The sequence below is a fragment of the Fusarium keratoplasticum genome, chromosome 6 (assembly GCF_025433545.1).
Source record: "Fusarium keratoplasticum isolate Fu6.1 chromosome 6, whole genome shotgun sequence".
In the NCBI taxonomy this organism is placed as follows: domain Eukaryota; kingdom Fungi; phylum Ascomycota; class Sordariomycetes; order Hypocreales; family Nectriaceae; genus Fusarium; species Fusarium keratoplasticum.
In genome coordinates, this window is record NC_070534.1 from 3447178 (window position 1) to 3464449 (window position 17272).

The 17272-nt window shown below is 49.9% G+C and overlaps 6 protein-coding genes across 6 annotated transcripts; 2 read left to right on the top strand and 4 right to left on the bottom strand.

Moving 5' to 3' along the window:
* Window positions 1-223: 223 nt before the first annotated feature.
* Window positions 224-1682, bottom strand: NCS57_00905200 (uncharacterized protein; the record flags this gene model as incomplete). Its single annotated transcript, XM_053058840.1, has 6 exons — window positions 224-745; window positions 798-961; window positions 1016-1152; window positions 1208-1416; window positions 1483-1555; window positions 1615-1682. 6 exons carry the CDS (start codon window positions 1680-1682, stop codon window positions 224-226), a joined length of 1173 nt encoding a protein of 390 aa, XP_052912671.1.
* Window positions 1683-4438: 2756 nt separating this feature from the next.
* NCS57_00905300 (uncharacterized protein) lies at window positions 4439-4816 on the top strand (the record flags this gene model as incomplete). The annotated part of the gene is made up of 1 exon (XM_053058841.1): window positions 4439-4816. The coding sequence occupies one exon, from the start codon at window positions 4439-4441 to the stop codon at window positions 4814-4816; it is 378 nt and encodes a 125-aa protein (XP_052912672.1).
* A 404-nt stretch (window positions 4817-5220) lies between these two features.
* Window positions 5221-6234, bottom strand: NCS57_00905400 (uncharacterized protein; the record flags this gene model as incomplete). The annotated part of the gene is made up of 2 exons (XM_053058842.1): window positions 5221-5226; window positions 5692-6234. The coding sequence occupies 2 exons, from the start codon at window positions 6232-6234 to the stop codon at window positions 5221-5223; spliced, it is 549 nt and encodes a 182-aa protein (XP_052912673.1).
* A 204-nt stretch (window positions 6235-6438) lies between these two features.
* On the bottom strand, window positions 6439-7011 carry NCS57_00905500 (uncharacterized protein; the record flags this gene model as incomplete). The annotated part of the gene is made up of 2 exons (XM_053058843.1): window positions 6439-6945; window positions 6994-7011. The coding sequence occupies 2 exons, from the start codon at window positions 7009-7011 to the stop codon at window positions 6439-6441; spliced, it is 525 nt and encodes a 174-aa protein (XP_052912674.1).
* Window positions 7012-7995: 984 nt separating this feature from the next.
* Window positions 7996-10533, top strand: NCS57_00905600 (HET domain-containing protein; the record flags this gene model as incomplete). Its single annotated transcript, XM_053058844.1, has 2 exons — window positions 7996-8141; window positions 8202-10533. 2 exons carry the CDS (start codon window positions 7996-7998, stop codon window positions 10531-10533), a joined length of 2478 nt encoding a protein of 825 aa, XP_052912675.1.
* Window positions 10534-10725: 192 nt separating this feature from the next.
* NCS57_00905700 (uncharacterized protein) lies at window positions 10726-11231 on the bottom strand (the record flags this gene model as incomplete). The annotated part of the gene is made up of 2 exons (XM_053058845.1): window positions 10983-11231; window positions 10726-10932 (listed from the first exon to the last, which is right to left on the bottom strand). Exons 1-2 carry the CDS (start codon window positions 11148-11150, stop codon window positions 10726-10728), a joined length of 375 nt encoding a protein of 124 aa, XP_052912676.1. The 5' UTR covers window positions 11151-11231.
* Window positions 11232-17272: the final 6041 nt, after the last annotated feature.

Sequence of the window (17272 nt, forward strand, 5' to 3'; positions counted from 1 at the left end):
ACGGTCCTTACGGCAACTCAGAGAAACAAGGGTAGCGACATTGCTGTCGTTATTCTATCAGTGCCATTCAATCGGCACAGGGGTCTATGTATTAAACATATTTGTACATTATTGGGTATCCATTCCAGTCATTATGATACCCTCACGTTTCAATCACTTATACAAAACAAAACAATCGCAAGTTTATCCCGTAGGCGGAAATGTTCCTCATTTCCCCTTTGTTTCATACTCCGTGGAACACCTTGACGACGCCCACGGCTGACCTCTCTGAGCCAGTCTCCATGTCGTCGCGTGATGAACTACGTGTGCTCAGGTCTTTGTGACCCTCCAAGTCGCGAGGGACAACACCCGGAGGACTTCGTCGATCTTCGGGACCAGCTTCTTCGCTGCTGATCTCGACCTCGTGCTTCTGGTAGATCTTGAGAGGCATCGAGTAGGTGGCGTTGATCTGCTCCTCGCTGTCGAGGCGGTGCAGGGTGCCTCCTTCGGCCCTGACCTGGGAGCGCACGCCGGAGCGGTGGTTGGTAAAGTTGGATCGGAAGGCGGTCGACGGGTTCGTCGAGCGCTTGCCATAGGACGAGCCGTTGAAGGAGCCGAGGTTGAAGAGACGGCGGAGGAGGGTCCAGATGTAGGGAAGGTTGGAGGTGAGGAGGGCCGTCGACGACTCTCGGACATACCAGAAGGTCCAGTTGGAGCCGAAGGGTTCGTTGAAGCTGTAGAACTTGCTAAGGATGGCGGAAAGGATCTGGGAAGTGTTAGTGGATAGTTGGAGATAAGAGGGGAGTAGAACGGCGTACTGTAAAGGCACCCAGGGCAAAGACACCAATGAGAACGAGCTTGCGCTTCAGGGGCAACTGGGACTTGAGGAAGATGGGCATGGGGATCAGGATGATCATGACATCGGACGAGATGTTGAGGACGGTGTTGACGATGAGATGGTTTGTCTGGGTGGCGCATTGTGCTGATGACAGTTAGCAATTGATCTCCCACGTAGAGGACCATGTTTGGCACATACTGTTCTTGGGAGGCACAGCCCAGAACTGGTTAAAGGGTCGGCACCAAACTCCAAGGTAGAGAATCTCCATAAGAACAAGTCCGAGTGTGACATAGCCGGCGACAAACTTGACGGCAATGTTTTGTCGCAAACTCATCCTACAGAACGTTAGGGTCGCAATTCCTCAAAGGAAACGTCACACAGATCACGTACGTAAGTCGGTTGTACATGAGCAGCAAGCAGTACTTCATCGTCCAGATGGTGATGATCTGCATCTGCTCAACCACGAGAACCCATTTGGATCCGCGGACTCGCTCATCGATCTCTGCCTGGGACATGACGTGCTTATCGTTGGGATCGATGAGGTTGCTGCTCGTCCGAGAGACAATCGACATGCCGACCATGAGGACCGTGTCGGTGATCTATTTCGGCGTGTTAGAACAGGGGAGGATTCGCTTTCGCGCATTCGATCGGAGGGGCGGACGGACCATGGCAAATAGCATCAGGTAGTCTTCAACTTGGAGCTTCTTGATGGATCCGAGTAGCATGCGTCGTGATATCCTGCGCAAGCCATGGTTAGCTAGGTAATACAGTGGAAGGAGGCTCAATGTCTCACGTACATCCTACAGATGACAATCACCCACGTCAACGCATACCACGTCCATATCTCTGTCACAAAGGCCGACATGGTTTGGTAGTTACGAAAGGAACGATCAAAAAAACTCTTGACTCGACAATATTGCGATCATCAACGGGGTATCGATTCGGAAAAAGGAGGGGGATCGGCGGGTGTGTCGCGTCAGTGAGGGTTGACGATGCTACCACGACGCATGGCCTCGTCCTTTCTCCGCAAAGACACTGTTTCTTTGAGGAGGAAAAGGAAATGCGCAAAGCAAGCAACGCGGGGGTGGGCGAGGAAGAGGGATGGCCTCATTACTTTTTATTTGGGATGGGGTGCAGGACCTTCAGGGGCTTTCCTTGATCCGGCCAGTCCAGCTCTTCACTAGTCCGCTTAGCTTGGACGCCAGAGCTGGGCTTCTGGAGCTTCCAGACTCGCATTTGACTGGGCACATCACCAGTCCTCGGCCGATAATCGCGAGCTGTGAATGGGCCGGGGCTGCGCGGACGTCTTGCCCCGTCCCACAGGAACGGTACAGGCCAGGGCCCAGGGGTAAAAGACAAGGAAGAAAGCAAAAAGAACGCTATCGCGGCTCAGCGAGACATGGTGCCACGTTCTCTGCTCCGTCAACCGAATCAAGCCGTGGGCGCCACGGACCTCGGGTTGGCCAATGGGCAGAGGCGTCCCGCGAGTTCCTTGACGGTCGGCTACAGGCCGACGAACCAACAGATTTGCTCGAGTGCAGCATGTCGAGGGCCAGGGTGGCGACATGGCTTACGGGGTGGCAAAGGCAGAGAAGAAAAATGGAAGCATTTGTTGCATGTTGAGATGTGACCATCTTTGTTATCTTGTCATCTCTATCTGTCTGGCCCCTTTCCGCGATATGAATGTCAAAGCACTCGAGTATCTTTACGTAGGTACGGCATAAATTCCGCTGCACAAGCACAAGCACACACACACACACCCTTGTGGCTTCGCTTTGCTTTGACCTTCTCTCGAACCTCCTAACTCTCTTGTGGACTGACTGACTCGGGAACTCTGGCCGGGCGACTGCTGACTCGAGTAAATCGCTCCACAATAACTTTCTCCACCACGTGGGGACGCTACAAGGCCTTGGCCAACGCCCATGTGGCGTGCCTCGGCGCGCGAGATTTCGATTCGACCTACCAAGAGGGGTCTGGGCTCTTGGACCTCTCGGAGACAAAGCCTGCAGGCCACAGGGGTAGCGACAAGACGACGGTGGCCCTGAACGGATATCTTTATCATGCGCTGTATAGCCTTCTAGTGGCTTGCGGTAGCCGTTTCTACATGCTGCAGGCTCGTCTTGGTCGCGGGAGAATGTCCCTTAAAGGTCCGAGTCATCCGCCGAAGCCACCGTTCTTGTCTACGACGGTACCGACGGAGGGTAACGTCTTGGAAGCGATCCGCGGACAACCTTGCCTTGCCTCTCTCTCAGCCCGACGCAAGCATTTCCCTTTTGCGGCTCCCCACCTGCCGATTAGGGACAGCCGAGCTCCCTTGTCCAACCAGAGGGGGCACGTCATTCTGCGCCGCAAGACGATGGACCATTCCCACTATATCTCTCAGTGATAATGCTGACTTTTAGTGGACAAATGGAAACACCTTGGCGGGCCATTTGTAACTGGTTGTGTCAGATCCCCTTATAATTCCTGCCCCCTATTTCTTCTTGCGACAAAAAAACTCAAATCGCCGTCACGCGTTCCCGTCTCCGTCTCATACCTGATCGATCTATTGCAATGCATCGTCTTCTGTGCAAATCGACTATTTCTTAGCGGAAATCATGTCCGTGATGGGGTCAACTAGCGCCAGGTGTCTGGCAACTTTGATCCGAGGCTAGCAAAACCCAATCTCTTTGCGGCGGAGCTTTGATCCGGGCCATCTTGGGGTCTAGAGCAGACATGTCATTGACGACACATCAATTCGTCTGTCGTGCCTGTCGCGACGGGTCTCGTGCCTTTTTTTCGCCTTCTTTGAGGGGGCATCGTGGGTTTCCCGCACGGCAAGGTTATAAAGTGGCCTCCCTGTTACTCCTCTCAGGTGGGTTTGCCGTTGCGTTACCGTTACCATTTGTCACGATGTGATAAGAATGAGGGGGATGCACACGGAAGCGCTCCCCGGATCTGTCATTTGTCAAGTCTGTCAGAAGCGAGGGTTTCAGGAGGGGAGCCACACGAGATGTAGACAGGTTGGGACCTCATTGAGTCGGACAAAAAGTGGCAGAATGGTCTAGGGTATTTCAGTAGAAATGAGAGTGACATGCCGCAAGAGATAGTTGCGCCGTCAGATCATACTAATTGAAAGAAAGGTGGCGTGATTTGACATGCGTAGTCAATAAATGCGATAAGGCTAGCTGAATTTATTTAGTTGCCCTATCTTCCCCATGGATAGAGATTGCTCCCGTATCAATTGCTGGTGGTTCTGGAATCATTCGGCGTTCTTTCAAATCTGTTCGCCGACAGCTGACTAAGATCACAAATCATTTGGCAATGCGCCACGGCTGCCGCATCCTTACATAATGACCACTGTGGCTGTTAGCTGTGGCTTACGCAGCCAGAATGAGGAATCAGCTGCGTAAATGGCGTAACGTCACGTGGACTCGGGATTTCAAAGCTGGTCTGCGGGATTCTGCCGTGATCCATGCATTTGCCGAGGGGAAAATATAAACAAGTTGAAGGCCTCAACAATCCAAGAATCAAGCCAAGAAATCGCAAGAAAGTCCTCTTCGAAAAGAAGCATCGAACTCTTCATCCCCCAAACAAAAGATACCGCTTAGACCTCTTCACACGCCGCCGTCAACAGCCAAAATGATCCACCACATCAACTCATCCGAGGAGCTCCAATCCCTGCTCAACTCGACAACCTACGTCGCCGTCGACTTCTTTGCCGACTGGTGCCCCCCCTGCAAGGCCATCGCCCCCGTCTTTGAGACCCTCGCCACCAAGCACAGCGTCCCCGACGTCCTCGCCTTCGCAAAGGTCAACGTCGACCACGTCCAGGACGCCGCTCGCACCTACGGCGTCACCGCCATGCCCACCTTTCTCTTCTTCAAGGAGGGAAACCAGGTCGCCGTCAACGGCCAGGCCATGATCCGGGGTGCTGACCCTCGGAGCCTCGGTGCCGCTGCCGAGAAGCTGGGTGGTCTAGCCCAGAAGCGGGTTGAGGCTGCCAAGAGCTCGCTGTAGACTGATCTTGGTGGATGATCTGCTCCGCGATGGGAGCTACGGACTTTATGAAACTTTGTCGCTTGGGAATTGTTGTTAGCGTTCTGCAAGGAATGGCCGTCGTGCCGGAGGGCTTCGCCACGGAACTGGCATGCTGGGTCTTTGAAAAGTCATTTTAGAGTGGTAGAGGAGGGTTAAAAGAATCAAATCCTTGTTCATCTTGCGTATACTCCATCTCCGTTCGTGCATCTGGCTAGATACTATGGTAGGAGGCATAAAGTATGTTAGCTCGCCCCACATCATAGATGTACCTCGGATATTTTTTCTCACCTTCAGGATAATTTTTCTCTACCCTCTAATAATATGATAAAATATAGCTACTACTAGGGGGACCTCTCTTCTTAGTAGATAGGTAGTTTAGTAAATTATGTCTAAGATGCGTTAGTTATAGGTAGATAAATTTAAGAATAAAATACTGTTTTTAAGGGAAGTAAATAAAAGGCCGCCTGTTGAGTGACCTAAATGTTGTGGGGCGAGCTAACATACTTTATGCCTGATACCGTAGTATGTCCACCACCACGCGGGTCGACAGACCAACGAGACAACAGAACGGCAAAGATACTGAACTCTCTTGAATAGAATGAATAAAGAATACAGTAAAATGAGTAAAATAAGAGCATAATAGAAATCAATATTTAGATCTTTGTTATTTATTATTTTATAATTCTTATGATCCTTTCTTGACTGTCCTTAGGGTAGGATAAGCTAATTAATCCTCTGCACTGGTGTCTCGTTTGATAAACCGCCTGCCTGCCTACGAACAACCTATCACCATGCCAAATCACAAGGACGCCAGCATGTGAGATGGATTGAGCAACAAAGTCATCCATCAGTACCTGGGAGCTGGCTATCTTCTCTGAAACCAGCAAGAGTCCCAGCTTTCCCAGCCTCTCAGCCCCCTCAGTTGTCTCCTTGCAAGACCATGACAACTTCCAGTTCTTAGAGCTGACAATGCTCTCGTAGTCTTTGACATGAAGACCGTGACCTCGGTCAATTTTGGTGTAGCAGGAGAGCATCCCTCTGACCATCTTCCAAGTGGTTTCCACTTGCCAAACCCAGTCTGGATCACCCACTTCCCACTTCTTCACCTTGATCCAGCAATGGTGTGGCTGAACAGGAGGAGCTGGTCTTCCGGGACGGATTATCCACACTCGCGAAACCAGTTGCGCATCGCGTCCATTCACAGGTTCGCGCTCGGGCGTGTCTTGTCGGTCGGTTGCGGAGCTGATCTCGGAAAAAGACAGAGGGCTAAACTCGACCTCCCCTGTGTCGGTGTAGTAACGGAAGCCTAGCCAGTTGCCTCCCAGTGAATATGTTCCACGGCTGTATCCATGGAGTCCGATGTAGGGTGCGTTCCTGGAAAGACGGGTGGAATCCATGGCGAGTATGTCGAGTGGATCGAAAAAGTCGGCATCACATCCTTTCCAGCGGTACCCCGTGCTGCCTCGGATTCTTCGAGCAAAGAAATGGGTTTCGGCAAGCAGACGGAGGTGTGCATATCCCCCGCGGCCCCAGTTGTCATTGGGCCCTCTGGACTCAACAACGTCCGGTCCATACATCTGGAACCCCTCTATGTGCCATTCCTACCCGGCAGACTGGATGGCCAGGGTCACCTCCTCAATCATGGGCAAAAACGACAAGTCGAGGTCCGTGTCGAAGTGCTCATCGTTCCATGCTGGGTCGGACACTCCGGTTGACACGTCGCTATACGGGTTCAGTGCGTATGGGAAGACTGTGAGGAGCTTGCGAACTGGTATCGACCGGCCCCAGTGCCCTTCGTCGTAGGGGTCTGGGTCGGGGAGCTGCATCTGCCAAACTTTGAGAGTATCGCGCTTCGGGTCGAAGTGGAAGCCGCGGGTTGACTTGATAGGCCGGATTCTGTCGACAATGTCCCTGATTGGTCTGCAGGAACCACGAAGATAGGCACAGTTGATGTGCTCAACAGGCTCCAAGGTCCCTGGGAAGCCCCATCTGTCTTTGGTCCATCGAGGTTCTTCGGTCGTTGGGAGGATCATGCCCGGCAGGAGATACTTGATGATCTCGTCCTGTATCTCCCTGGGGAGACGCAAGAAGGGAAAATGCATCTCGTACTGGTGTTGTTAGTGGTGATGATCAAGTGTTGGGGTTCTGCAGCTTACCTTGCTTTGAACATGCATGATGGTGGTTGTCAAGACTTGCGGCGTGGATCTAGTTGAGGGAGGATGGATGAGCTGTTCAACTAGTTAGCAAAGTCGTACACTCGAGCAGTTGGACGTACAAGCTGGTTGATGCAACAACGAAGTCGGGGAATGGGATGGAGAGTCCTGGGGCTTCGAGAGATGTCCACGAAACGGTAGCGCTTGGGAAGGGAGGATGATTGAGTGAAGTGGATGCACGATGGTTTGTGCGAAAAGGACGAACTGTCGAGAGGGAATTTTGAAGTGCAATCACCAGCTGAGATGCAAAGTTGAGATAAAAAGAGGGAAGGGTGAAGATAAAAAAGGGAAAGGTAAAGACAATGTCGAGATTATACCTTATGATGCTGTTAAATTCTTCCTATAATGGAAAAATCTGGCAAATTATGGGAAGGCATTATTAAATTACTGTTTTGAGCGAAACTCCAAGTTTGAGGCGAAAATGGAAAAATGTCGAGACCGTGATTCACCGTCAACTCATCGTGCACTGACACAACCTGATAAAGAGCTTCCCGCATTTTTTATGTGCGCTTCCCAAAACGGCAAATAAAGCAGTTGGAAAATGGCCGTAAGCGTTTATTTAAGAGCACTGACTCCTCAGCTCTCATTTGACTGTGTTGCATGGTGTTGTTTGCCAGCAACGAGCGAAGAGTGAATGAAGTAAACTAAAGCTTCACTGCCAATTGAGATAACTCAACTGGCGATGCTCCGTTCGTTGAACCAGGCAGCCTTGTCACACAACAGTGAGCCTGACCCACCTGTCAAGATATCATAGGATCATATTCGTGCCCGCATCTCTTCCCCGACCTTCATCTTCATGACCTGGGACCCAACGTTTTGACCTTAATTTCCTTATTCTACACTATTAACTCTTGGTAAAATCTTGTTGCAAGCTCAAAACCCGCTTCTGAATCAAGCGCTCTGTATCTTTGCCCGCATCGAATTTTCAACTCTAACTGGCCAGAAATGGCTCACATGGTATCTCCCAAGGCCAAGAGACTCAAGACCACACTTGCGATGTCGAAATTTTGCACGTTCTGTACCCGTGCCGGGATGCATGAGATTGGATACGTGGAGTCGTCCCTTGGCTCTATCCAACCCGATGATGAAGGGTATGCCTGTTTCAAAACCCAATGAGCAAGATAACTCTTGTGCTGACTGCATCCTACCAGCTCTGATGAGCATCCGGATGCAGAGAGATCCCTCGACTTGGATATGGAAGATGGAAACGAAGATTACATAACGGAAAGCGATGCTGAAGAAATCACGGAAGAAGAAGAAAGTGACCAAGGCGGGGAAAATCGCTTGTCAGCGAGAAGGCAGCCACAAACGTTGTCTGACATCAAAGAATCCATGGATACTTGCCTTCTCTGTGAAAAGATTTGGTCGGCTTTTGAGAAATGGGCCACAGAGAAGTACGGTTCTCTCGACCGCATAGACCTATCGACATCGGGTGTCACCATTTGGCCGACGGAGCTTTCGGAGAAATGGAGACTTTATGAAGAAGACACATCTGATGAAACATATACGGGAGGAACTCTGTCGATTCTTCGGGTAAGGATTCGAGTGCAAGATCCTGATGACTCAGAGGAATGGCTTGAGCCTGAGGTCAAGTTTCAAAAGTGCAACGAGAGCATTTTGAGGGTGGCCGACATTTTTGACACCAATAACCGCCACGTTGACGTTGATGACCCGCTATCGTGGCCGGATACAGAACCGTACATTGGGAGGAGACGGCCTCTTGTGGCGGACTTGCGTCTGTTTCGAAAGTGGAAGGGTTTCTGCGATGCGACTCACGATGGAAATTGTCAGCCTGGACGAATTCCACTCGGATCAAGATCTCTGCGGTTTATCCGACTCATCGACGTCAAGACATACTCTATAGTCGAGGTGGAAGACATCAAGAAAGTCTCATGGGTAGCGATAAGTTACGTCTGGGGCAAAAAGCGATTTCGCACGCTGACAGAGGCTACGCTTGAGGAGCTTAAAAAGGAGGGCGCTTTGAAGGCATCGTGGATCCCGGAGACCATTGCAGATGCGATCGATGTTACGAGAGGTGTCGGAGAGAAGTATCTTTGGACTGATAGCCTGTGCATCATCCAAGATTCGGTTACTGACAAGATGCACTTTGTGCCGCGCATGGACATCATCTACGGACGTGCAACTCTTACTATTGTCAATGCAGCAGGAGACAATGCATTCAGTGGTTTACCGGGTGTCCGAGCCGGAACGCGGGTTCAACAAGAGGAGCCATTCTCGATCGAAGGCGACCAAGACAATGAAGACGAGCCCACATGGCTTGTTCAAACGCATGAACCGATACGAACAAGCCGCGAACTCGTCGGAGACTCTTGTTGGTTCACGCGCGGATGGACCTATCAAGAGGCTATGCTCTCACAGCGTTGGCTTATCTTCACTCCCGAACAAGTGTATTGGGAATGTAGACAAGCAACTTGGCGAGAAGATGCATGTTGGGAACTTCCTCAATGGCGTGAGAAGAAACAAACTGTCATTTACGATCCGGCATTTGATAGCCATCTCTTACAGGATCTTTGGAATCCGTCCTCAGCAAAGAGTTTCGACATGACCTACCAAACACTTGTGGGTAACTACTTGAAGCGGGATCTTACCAACGAGAATGACGGTCTCGACGCGATAGGAGGCGTCTTGAGGGCTGTGACAGAGGTAACTGGGTTCGAGTTCCTCTGGGGCTTGCCTAAAGAGTTTTTTGCTGTCACGATTGCCTGGCCGTGCTGTCTACAACGGCCGCATCAGCGGACGGGACGATGTCGTATCGAGGTCGGAGGCGGCGATGAGAGTGGAGGAGTCAAGACAGTCCAGGCATGTTTCCCTAGCTGGTCGTGGGTTGGCTGGGTAGGGGAGATCTGGACCGAGCCTAGCGATTTCGTGGGTCCCACTGCAGGCTTGGAGTTCTATCACATTGTGAGCAGCGGCACGGGGGAAGACAGTCTTGTTCTGCAGCACATTCCCCACAAAGGAAAACCTTCGCAAGCTGCATACGAGCCGTCGCGATGGAAGAACCCCGTTTGGAGAGGAGATACAGGCGCTGAGGTCAGTCTGAAGGACATACCTGCCGCGCTGTTGGTACCTGAGACACAGTTCTCGCTGTTAACTCTGTGGACTAGCATCGCGGAACTCTCGTTTGAGAAAGACACGAGAGTGCCCGAGGATAGCGACTGGGAGGACATCTATGGCTTGTGGGTAGATGAAGATACACAAATGGACGTCATCTGGGACCAGTATCCGGAGTTCATCAAGGACTGGAAGGGAACGAAGGCAGAAGATCGCTTGAGGAGGCGGGTCGAATGCATCGTCATTGGACGAGATAGCTTAGATAGAGGCCGAGAGCAGGGCCGACTTAGCGTGCTATTGGTTAAGAAACACTCAAGCGGTGGAAGATCGAGGATCGGTCATGTATGGTTCTGGGAGCACGAATGGGATCAGCTGACAAACAGGAGATGGGAGATGGTGTGGCTTGTATGAGATGGTCGTATTCACAGCAACTCGAAAGCTCGGTTTTCGCAATGCTCCAATCCGTTGCAAAAATATAGATCAGATTGTCAAACTTGAATGATAGACTTGGTGGAATATGATCCCCCTTACCCAATGCTTAACATCGCCCATCCAGCAATTAAACCCGAGTCCACTGCCCCCTCAACGGTGTTCGTCCGCTTCTCAGAATGCGTCCCGAGTGGCGAGCGGCTTCATCAGAAGGCTTTGGTCTGCTTCTGTTTGAATCCCTTGCTGAGCAGCTCTCTGAGCTGTCTCTGCTCCAGAAGTTATAGCCTTGGAGATCTCGGGTACAGCAGATGGAAGCCTCTTGGTATTCTCGCCGATCTCGGCTACGCGTGACTCCATAGCGTTTATGATCTTGGATTGTCTCTGTAAATGCGTTAGCCTACTGATGGAATGAGGAACTTGAAATCTCTTACGTCCTTCGCCTTCCTCGTAATATCGTCGATTGCTCTTTTTGACCACTCTTGAAGCTCACTTGCTCTCCTGCGGATCATGCTAGAGTCTTCTCTTGGGTCGAAAGAGGAAATTTGGTCGACAATATGCAGTCCTGGGAAGACGGACGATCGCGAGACCTGGTTCCACATGGAAGCAATGTCGCCGAAGACCGAGTAGTAAGATCGAATGGTGATGATGCTGTTAAGGCCCAGATCAGGGACTGGGTTCTGACTGATCCCGGTTATCAGGAAAGATATCCTATCGCATAAAATTAGCGCAGCCACCGTCTTATACCCAAAACCCCGTCATATTCATAGCTATTCCTCAACCGGCGATGGCTCTGACCGCCCTGCCCCACGTGCCAGAGGGTCATAGTGAAGTTATTACGGCTATGATCTTAAGGAGGTAAACATATCGCATTTAAAGCTTAATTTTAATACTTTAAGACGTAATTTTCGAGAAGAAGAGTATTATTCCTACGATTCTTATAGAAAATATACCTAAATCGAAGAGATGCCGCTCTTACGAGCCCGTCGGTAATCCCGACGAGGTCCTTAATCGCTACCGGCTATATAAGAGGAATCAGAGATGCCGCCTACCTACCCTCGCGATCTAAGCACATAGCCGGCCAAGTTATAGCTTTATAATAATCGGGGCTAGTATTAGACTAATAAGTAGATATTATATTTCTTTTAGAAGCTCCTAGAGGCTTATTAAGATAGCAAATTAAATATAAATAAAGTTATATTATATTAATATATATTAGAGAGCTTTATTCCCGGCTTCTAAGAGAGATAGGGGTCTAATATATAGGGATATAAGATATTAAAGAATAAGCTAAGGAATCTAAAGGGATTTTAGTATATTTTTCATAATATTACTAACCTCTCGGGCATAGAGTATAATAAAGATATTAGGCGGCTTTATATAAGTCGATTTAATGCTAAGAAGGTTAGGGATAGGAATCCTTATTATAGGAATAAAGTTATTAGCGATAGACTTCTTATTAGTCCTTATATCTCCTTTAATTTATAAGGGGAGATCTTCTTAGATAACCTGCCGGCAGGTCATTTTATTACTATAGCGATAGATAAGCAGGGATAAGGAGGGCACATAAGAAGTGCAGCAAAAGCTTAAGATTTAGATGCCCTAATAGCTAATAATAATAAAGAAGAAAAAGAGGAAAAAGAGGATAAAATTAAAATTAATATTAAAAAGGAGGCAAGGAATAGACTAAATAATCTACCGCAGAGTTAGCCACAGAGTTAACTTCCTAATTCCTTATAACTTCCCGACTTTTTACTTAAAGGAGGGGATTTATAACTAATTCCTATATCGCCTCGCATATCTTATACGCTAGTAATAAGGTTAACTCCTTCTTCTATATGCCTATGAGAGTAATAATATACCGTTATCTCTAAGTATTATATATAGACTTTATTATTATTAAGGAAGAAGTCAAAGGGCTAGGGTATAATCATAGCGGAGGAATTAAAGGAGCTTCTTTATAAGGATTCTACGAGGCACCTTTCTATTATATTATAGGCAGCCGGGTTAGAGGATCTAGAGAGGGCTATTAGTAACTACTTAGAGGTTATTAAAGAAGTATATAATATACCTTATGCCATGAGGGCGATCGCGATATTTAAAGAAGTAAGGAATGCAGTAATATAGAATGCGCTTAGTTTAATAGAGGTAAAAAAGGCCTAGGTTAAGAGCTAAATTAGCCTAGTAGAATAAGGCTATAAATAAGGCTATATAGTTACTATAATTTAAAGATAAAGCTATATAGTATTTATAACGATCGTATCTTTCCCAAGGGATAAACCGGTCATACTGGGTTTATATTAGCAGAGGGTTATTGGCGTTATCTTAAACAAGGGGTATAGTCACGTCTAGTAATATGCTCAAGGTATTGAGTGTAACTAAGTTATATTAATAGCTGAGGTAGCTAATATATATGAAAGTATAATAAGTATGGTCTATATACTTAAGTGCGTTGTATTAAACCGATCATGAGTTAGACCGCTGTCGTTCCTAGACCGCGTTGGTCCTAGGCCGACGTCGTTCCCATATATTATTAGTCCTCGTCTAATAGGTCCATGGGGCCTGGGGTTCTATAGAGACCACGTGACGTAGCCGCGGAGGTCGTAACATAATGTCTCCCCCCCGTTAGGTCTTATCCCTAAGACCTATATACCCTAGTCTTCCTATCCTTCCGTTAGTGCGTTTTAATCTTAACCCTTTTATTACTCCTAATGCCGTGATGACTAATTATATATCCAAATAGGTTTCACATAAAACCCATGAGTTATATATCCTTGCTTCTTCCGTGGAATTCTTAAACGAGGAAGCTAATATGCCCTATACTTTGTTGGAGAAACAGAACACACCACACCACACAGCCAGATCTTCGCGAATTCCTTTCGTGACCTTTCAAAAGAGGGATCTCACACACTGTCTCGTGATCTCAATAACATAGAAAATAGTAAGGGCAAATGATCAATTGATAGCAATAATGATTACGCCGAGGAAGAAAGCCTGAAGCTCCCCTTTCTCGTCATGATCGATGAAGATGATGATGATGATCAGAGGCCGCGGCCTCTGACCTTTTTCTACGTACAAGAAATTGCCCAACGGCCCAAAACGGCTTAGCACTCATTTTCCCCAACTCACAGCTCCCCACGAGGCTTTGACACCTGTCCTCACGGTCCCAAAAGCCTCGTCAAACTTATCCCCCCCCCTACTTCACGTGTTGTTCCCATTGCGCCTCACCCAGCGCCGCGCCCGCCACATGACCATTCCAGATCAATTGATCAAGTGTCCCTGCTCTTCTGCCGTTTCTTCATCCTCTCGTCTCGGCTCTCTTTTTGACACCGCAGCAGGTGTCCAAGGCTGGGCGGCAGTGGCCAGAATCTCGTCCCACTGCGAGGGTCTCACCATCCCGCCAGGGAGGTGAGTAGCGTAATTGCCGGTCAGCAATCGTTGCGTAGGCCGGCCACGCACCATGCCGAGCCAACTCTTTTTCCCCCTGGGTTGACTGACATGATCTTTGTCCCCGCCCCAATCGCCTTCCGCTTTGATGCAGCTTCCTCATCGGTCTCGTAGTCTGAGCAAATGAAATCTTCGGCTCCGCGGACGTAAGGTCCTTCTTCGACAACAAAGGGACGCCCGTCTCTAGTTTGGCCCCATCCGTAGTCAATTATCATTTGATCAGACGGACCTGGTGGCTTCTGTCCCGTAGTCGTGTCTTCCACACCCTCAGATGAGGAGGGGCTCCCGGTCTGCTGGTACTCGGAGCCACTGTTCGACGAAGGTCGTGGCCGCTTCGGAGTCCCCAGGGATAGATTACTGAGGGGCTTGCTTGGGGTCCAAGGCTGATCCTTCTGATCAGGAGGTGCAGGAGTCGAGGATTTGTCGGCTTGCTTCTGAACCCTGGGTCTTGGGCCGACCGACTTCTTCATCGGCTTCTTCGTCTTTGGGTCGGGCTCATCGTCGTCAGTCGGGACGACTACCCCCTCTTGGTAGATAGGGAAATTGTCCGTGATCTCCACGCCTCGGTCGGTATACCATTTGATCAGTTGCGCAGGGAGGTCAGGAAATGCGACTCGGAGTTGAGGACTGCAAATGGCCCTGGCCCTTGGGGAATTTCCACCGTATTGCCTAGACCGGCCCGGGGAATTGAGATCAGTCGGTGGGATTGCCAGTTGCTAATGTGGCTGATATCCCTCACATCTGCCGGCACATATCCTCCCCCAGTCGGTGTAAAGCTGGTCTCGGGACACCGTCTGAGCGAACTCGACCGGACTGTAATTGATCACATCCGCGTAGAGGGATTGCCGCTTTACAAAGACCTTGCTGCGGGTGCTCTTGCGCCAGAAGTAACCGTCCTTGATCCCCAGCTCGTCAAAGATCATAGTCTGGTAGATGCCCTGAATCCCATCCAAGTTGTCATTGTATAGGATGTCTCTGGGCTTTCCCCCCTTAGTCCACGAGTCCGGTAGCCAGTCACGGACCAATAGATCAAATGGTTGCGAGGGTACTACCTCGTTCCCGTCAATGTTCAAGGCTGTGGGGGGACAAATCGTGGCCAACTCGCTTGAAGTCACTCCCACGAGCCCTCTAAGGGTTTGAAAGAGGCAGAACGTGCTGAGGAGACCGCATTCCCATCCCCCTCTCTGTGGAGTCAAGGGAATAGAATGGAAGTTGAAGTGGTATGGTTGACCGGCGCTTGCAAGGTGTTCTCGCCAGGCGATGGAGGCGAGCTTTGCACGGAGCTTCTGATCAGTTGATACAGTATCGAAGTGATAGAAGTCGCCCCTGACCCTGTCCCATATGAATGTGGTGAAGTGCTTGTTGTACCTGAACCTGAAAAATCCCACAAAGAATCTTTTCCCTCTGCAGGCTTCACGCCACCTCCGAATCCCTCCAAAACCCATGTCATGGTTTGTTGGCACTCTCTCGTAGTCATCGGGGAGGAATGGCGAAGGCTCCTCCCAGTCGGAGTTGTATTCTGGCTTCTTCGCTTGGATGTCGATTTCGTATCGTGCAACTGTAACGACCTTTTCGAGGCCATTCCCAAGCATTCGCAGTACCGCTGAGATCGAGTCATTCAGGAGCATCTCTCCGTCCTTCTCCAGGTCCTGGTGTAAGCGCCACAGAGCTAGCGCATGTTCCCCCCATGACACATTGTAGGTGGGATTGTTGAAGTAGTTCCTCTGGAGCTCATCCTTTCCGAGCTTTGATTTGATCAATTGGCGATCGTCTGTTGTACTGGGGTATTCGAAGGTGGCAGAGTCCCAGTGGTCCCATTCCTGTCGTGGCTGAAAGAAGGGCGGCTGCTCAGATTCATACAACTTCTCGATCGTATCAGGGCTGGTCTCATTCTTCTCGAGGAAGCTTCCTGCTCCTCCAAAGTGATTGACCCGAGCCACTAGGTAGGCCATCTTCCCTTTCTTCATGAACCGCGAGTGGTCAACGGGGGCGAAGAAGACGGTTGGTTGCGTGAGTGGAGGCATCTTGAAGGTTCAAAGTGTACTCGAGGGTGTAGAGTTGTCGCTGTGGGAAGGTCTTTTCGTTGATTCGTGTGTGGTATGCGCAGTGTGTGGTTCTCGTGTAGTTGCGCTTCGTATGATCAAATGGAAAGGCGGTCGATCGGTCTTTTAAGCTCATCGGTTCCGGGGTGCGAAGGGCTAATCCCAAGGTCGGTCACTGGTCTGCGCTGATCTCGCTGTTGTTGGATAAAGAATGTTGTTTCGTCAAGGGAGTAGATGCGTGCTCTTGAACAGGCAGAAAGGAGGCTTTGTGTTCTGATCAAATGGTCGGCGCGGGTGATTGTGAACAAGGAGCGGGATGTGTCTTTGTGTCTCGAGGAAAGTGAATGAAGGGTCGGTTTGTGTGCGAGGTGTGAAAGAAGGCTGGTGTGTTGTTCTCCTCTTGTGAGGCTGTCCAGCTCTTTTGTTGTGTGCAGAGGGCGACTGTGAATCACAGCCTTCCACTCAGAGGTCACCTGAACACGCCGCTCCTCTTACTTCACACATTTTGACCTTACACGCATATAACTCTTGTGTGCTCCTCATTTTCTCATTCTCCTCTCTTTCAACTTCACCACTCTTGCCTGCGCTTTTGATCAATCGATTCACCATGTCTGCACAGACTCCTCACGAGATCCTCGCCAACAAGCGACGGAACGTCCTTCCCAACATTCGGACTCTCGCTCGGCCTCAGCTCTCTCACACTGACTTCCAGAGGGGCACCTCCTCTCAGTGGAGTGACCGTGGCGGTTTCAAGGTGACTCCTGCAGAGGCCCAGACGGCCAACCTCCCCAGGGCTAGTTCCCGTATCCTCTCTGCTCTCGATAGCCTTTCTGACCAAATGATCAAACAGGTCCACGAGTGCCTCAGGGTCTGGATCTGTTCTCGCTTCGCCCTTGACCGAGATGGCTTCCCTCTGTATGTCGAGCTCGCTTTTGACGACACGGGCCGTGAGAACCCAAAGGCCATCGCGAAACGTTTCTTTGAGCGCTGCGGCGCTCCCGATGCTGTCATGAGAGAGCTCATTTCGCTGATACCGAATCGTTCCCTCCAGACCATCTACATCCCTGCCGACTTTGCCCATCCCCGTGGATGGTTCTTCAAGCAATTGATCACTCGCCCAGAGCACCGGAAAGCTCTTGGGATCGCCCTCCTCGGGTTCCGCAACCCCATCTTCTGTCGACACTGCTGCCAGTCCTACTTGACCAACATCAGCTGGAACAAGGAGCATATCCTTT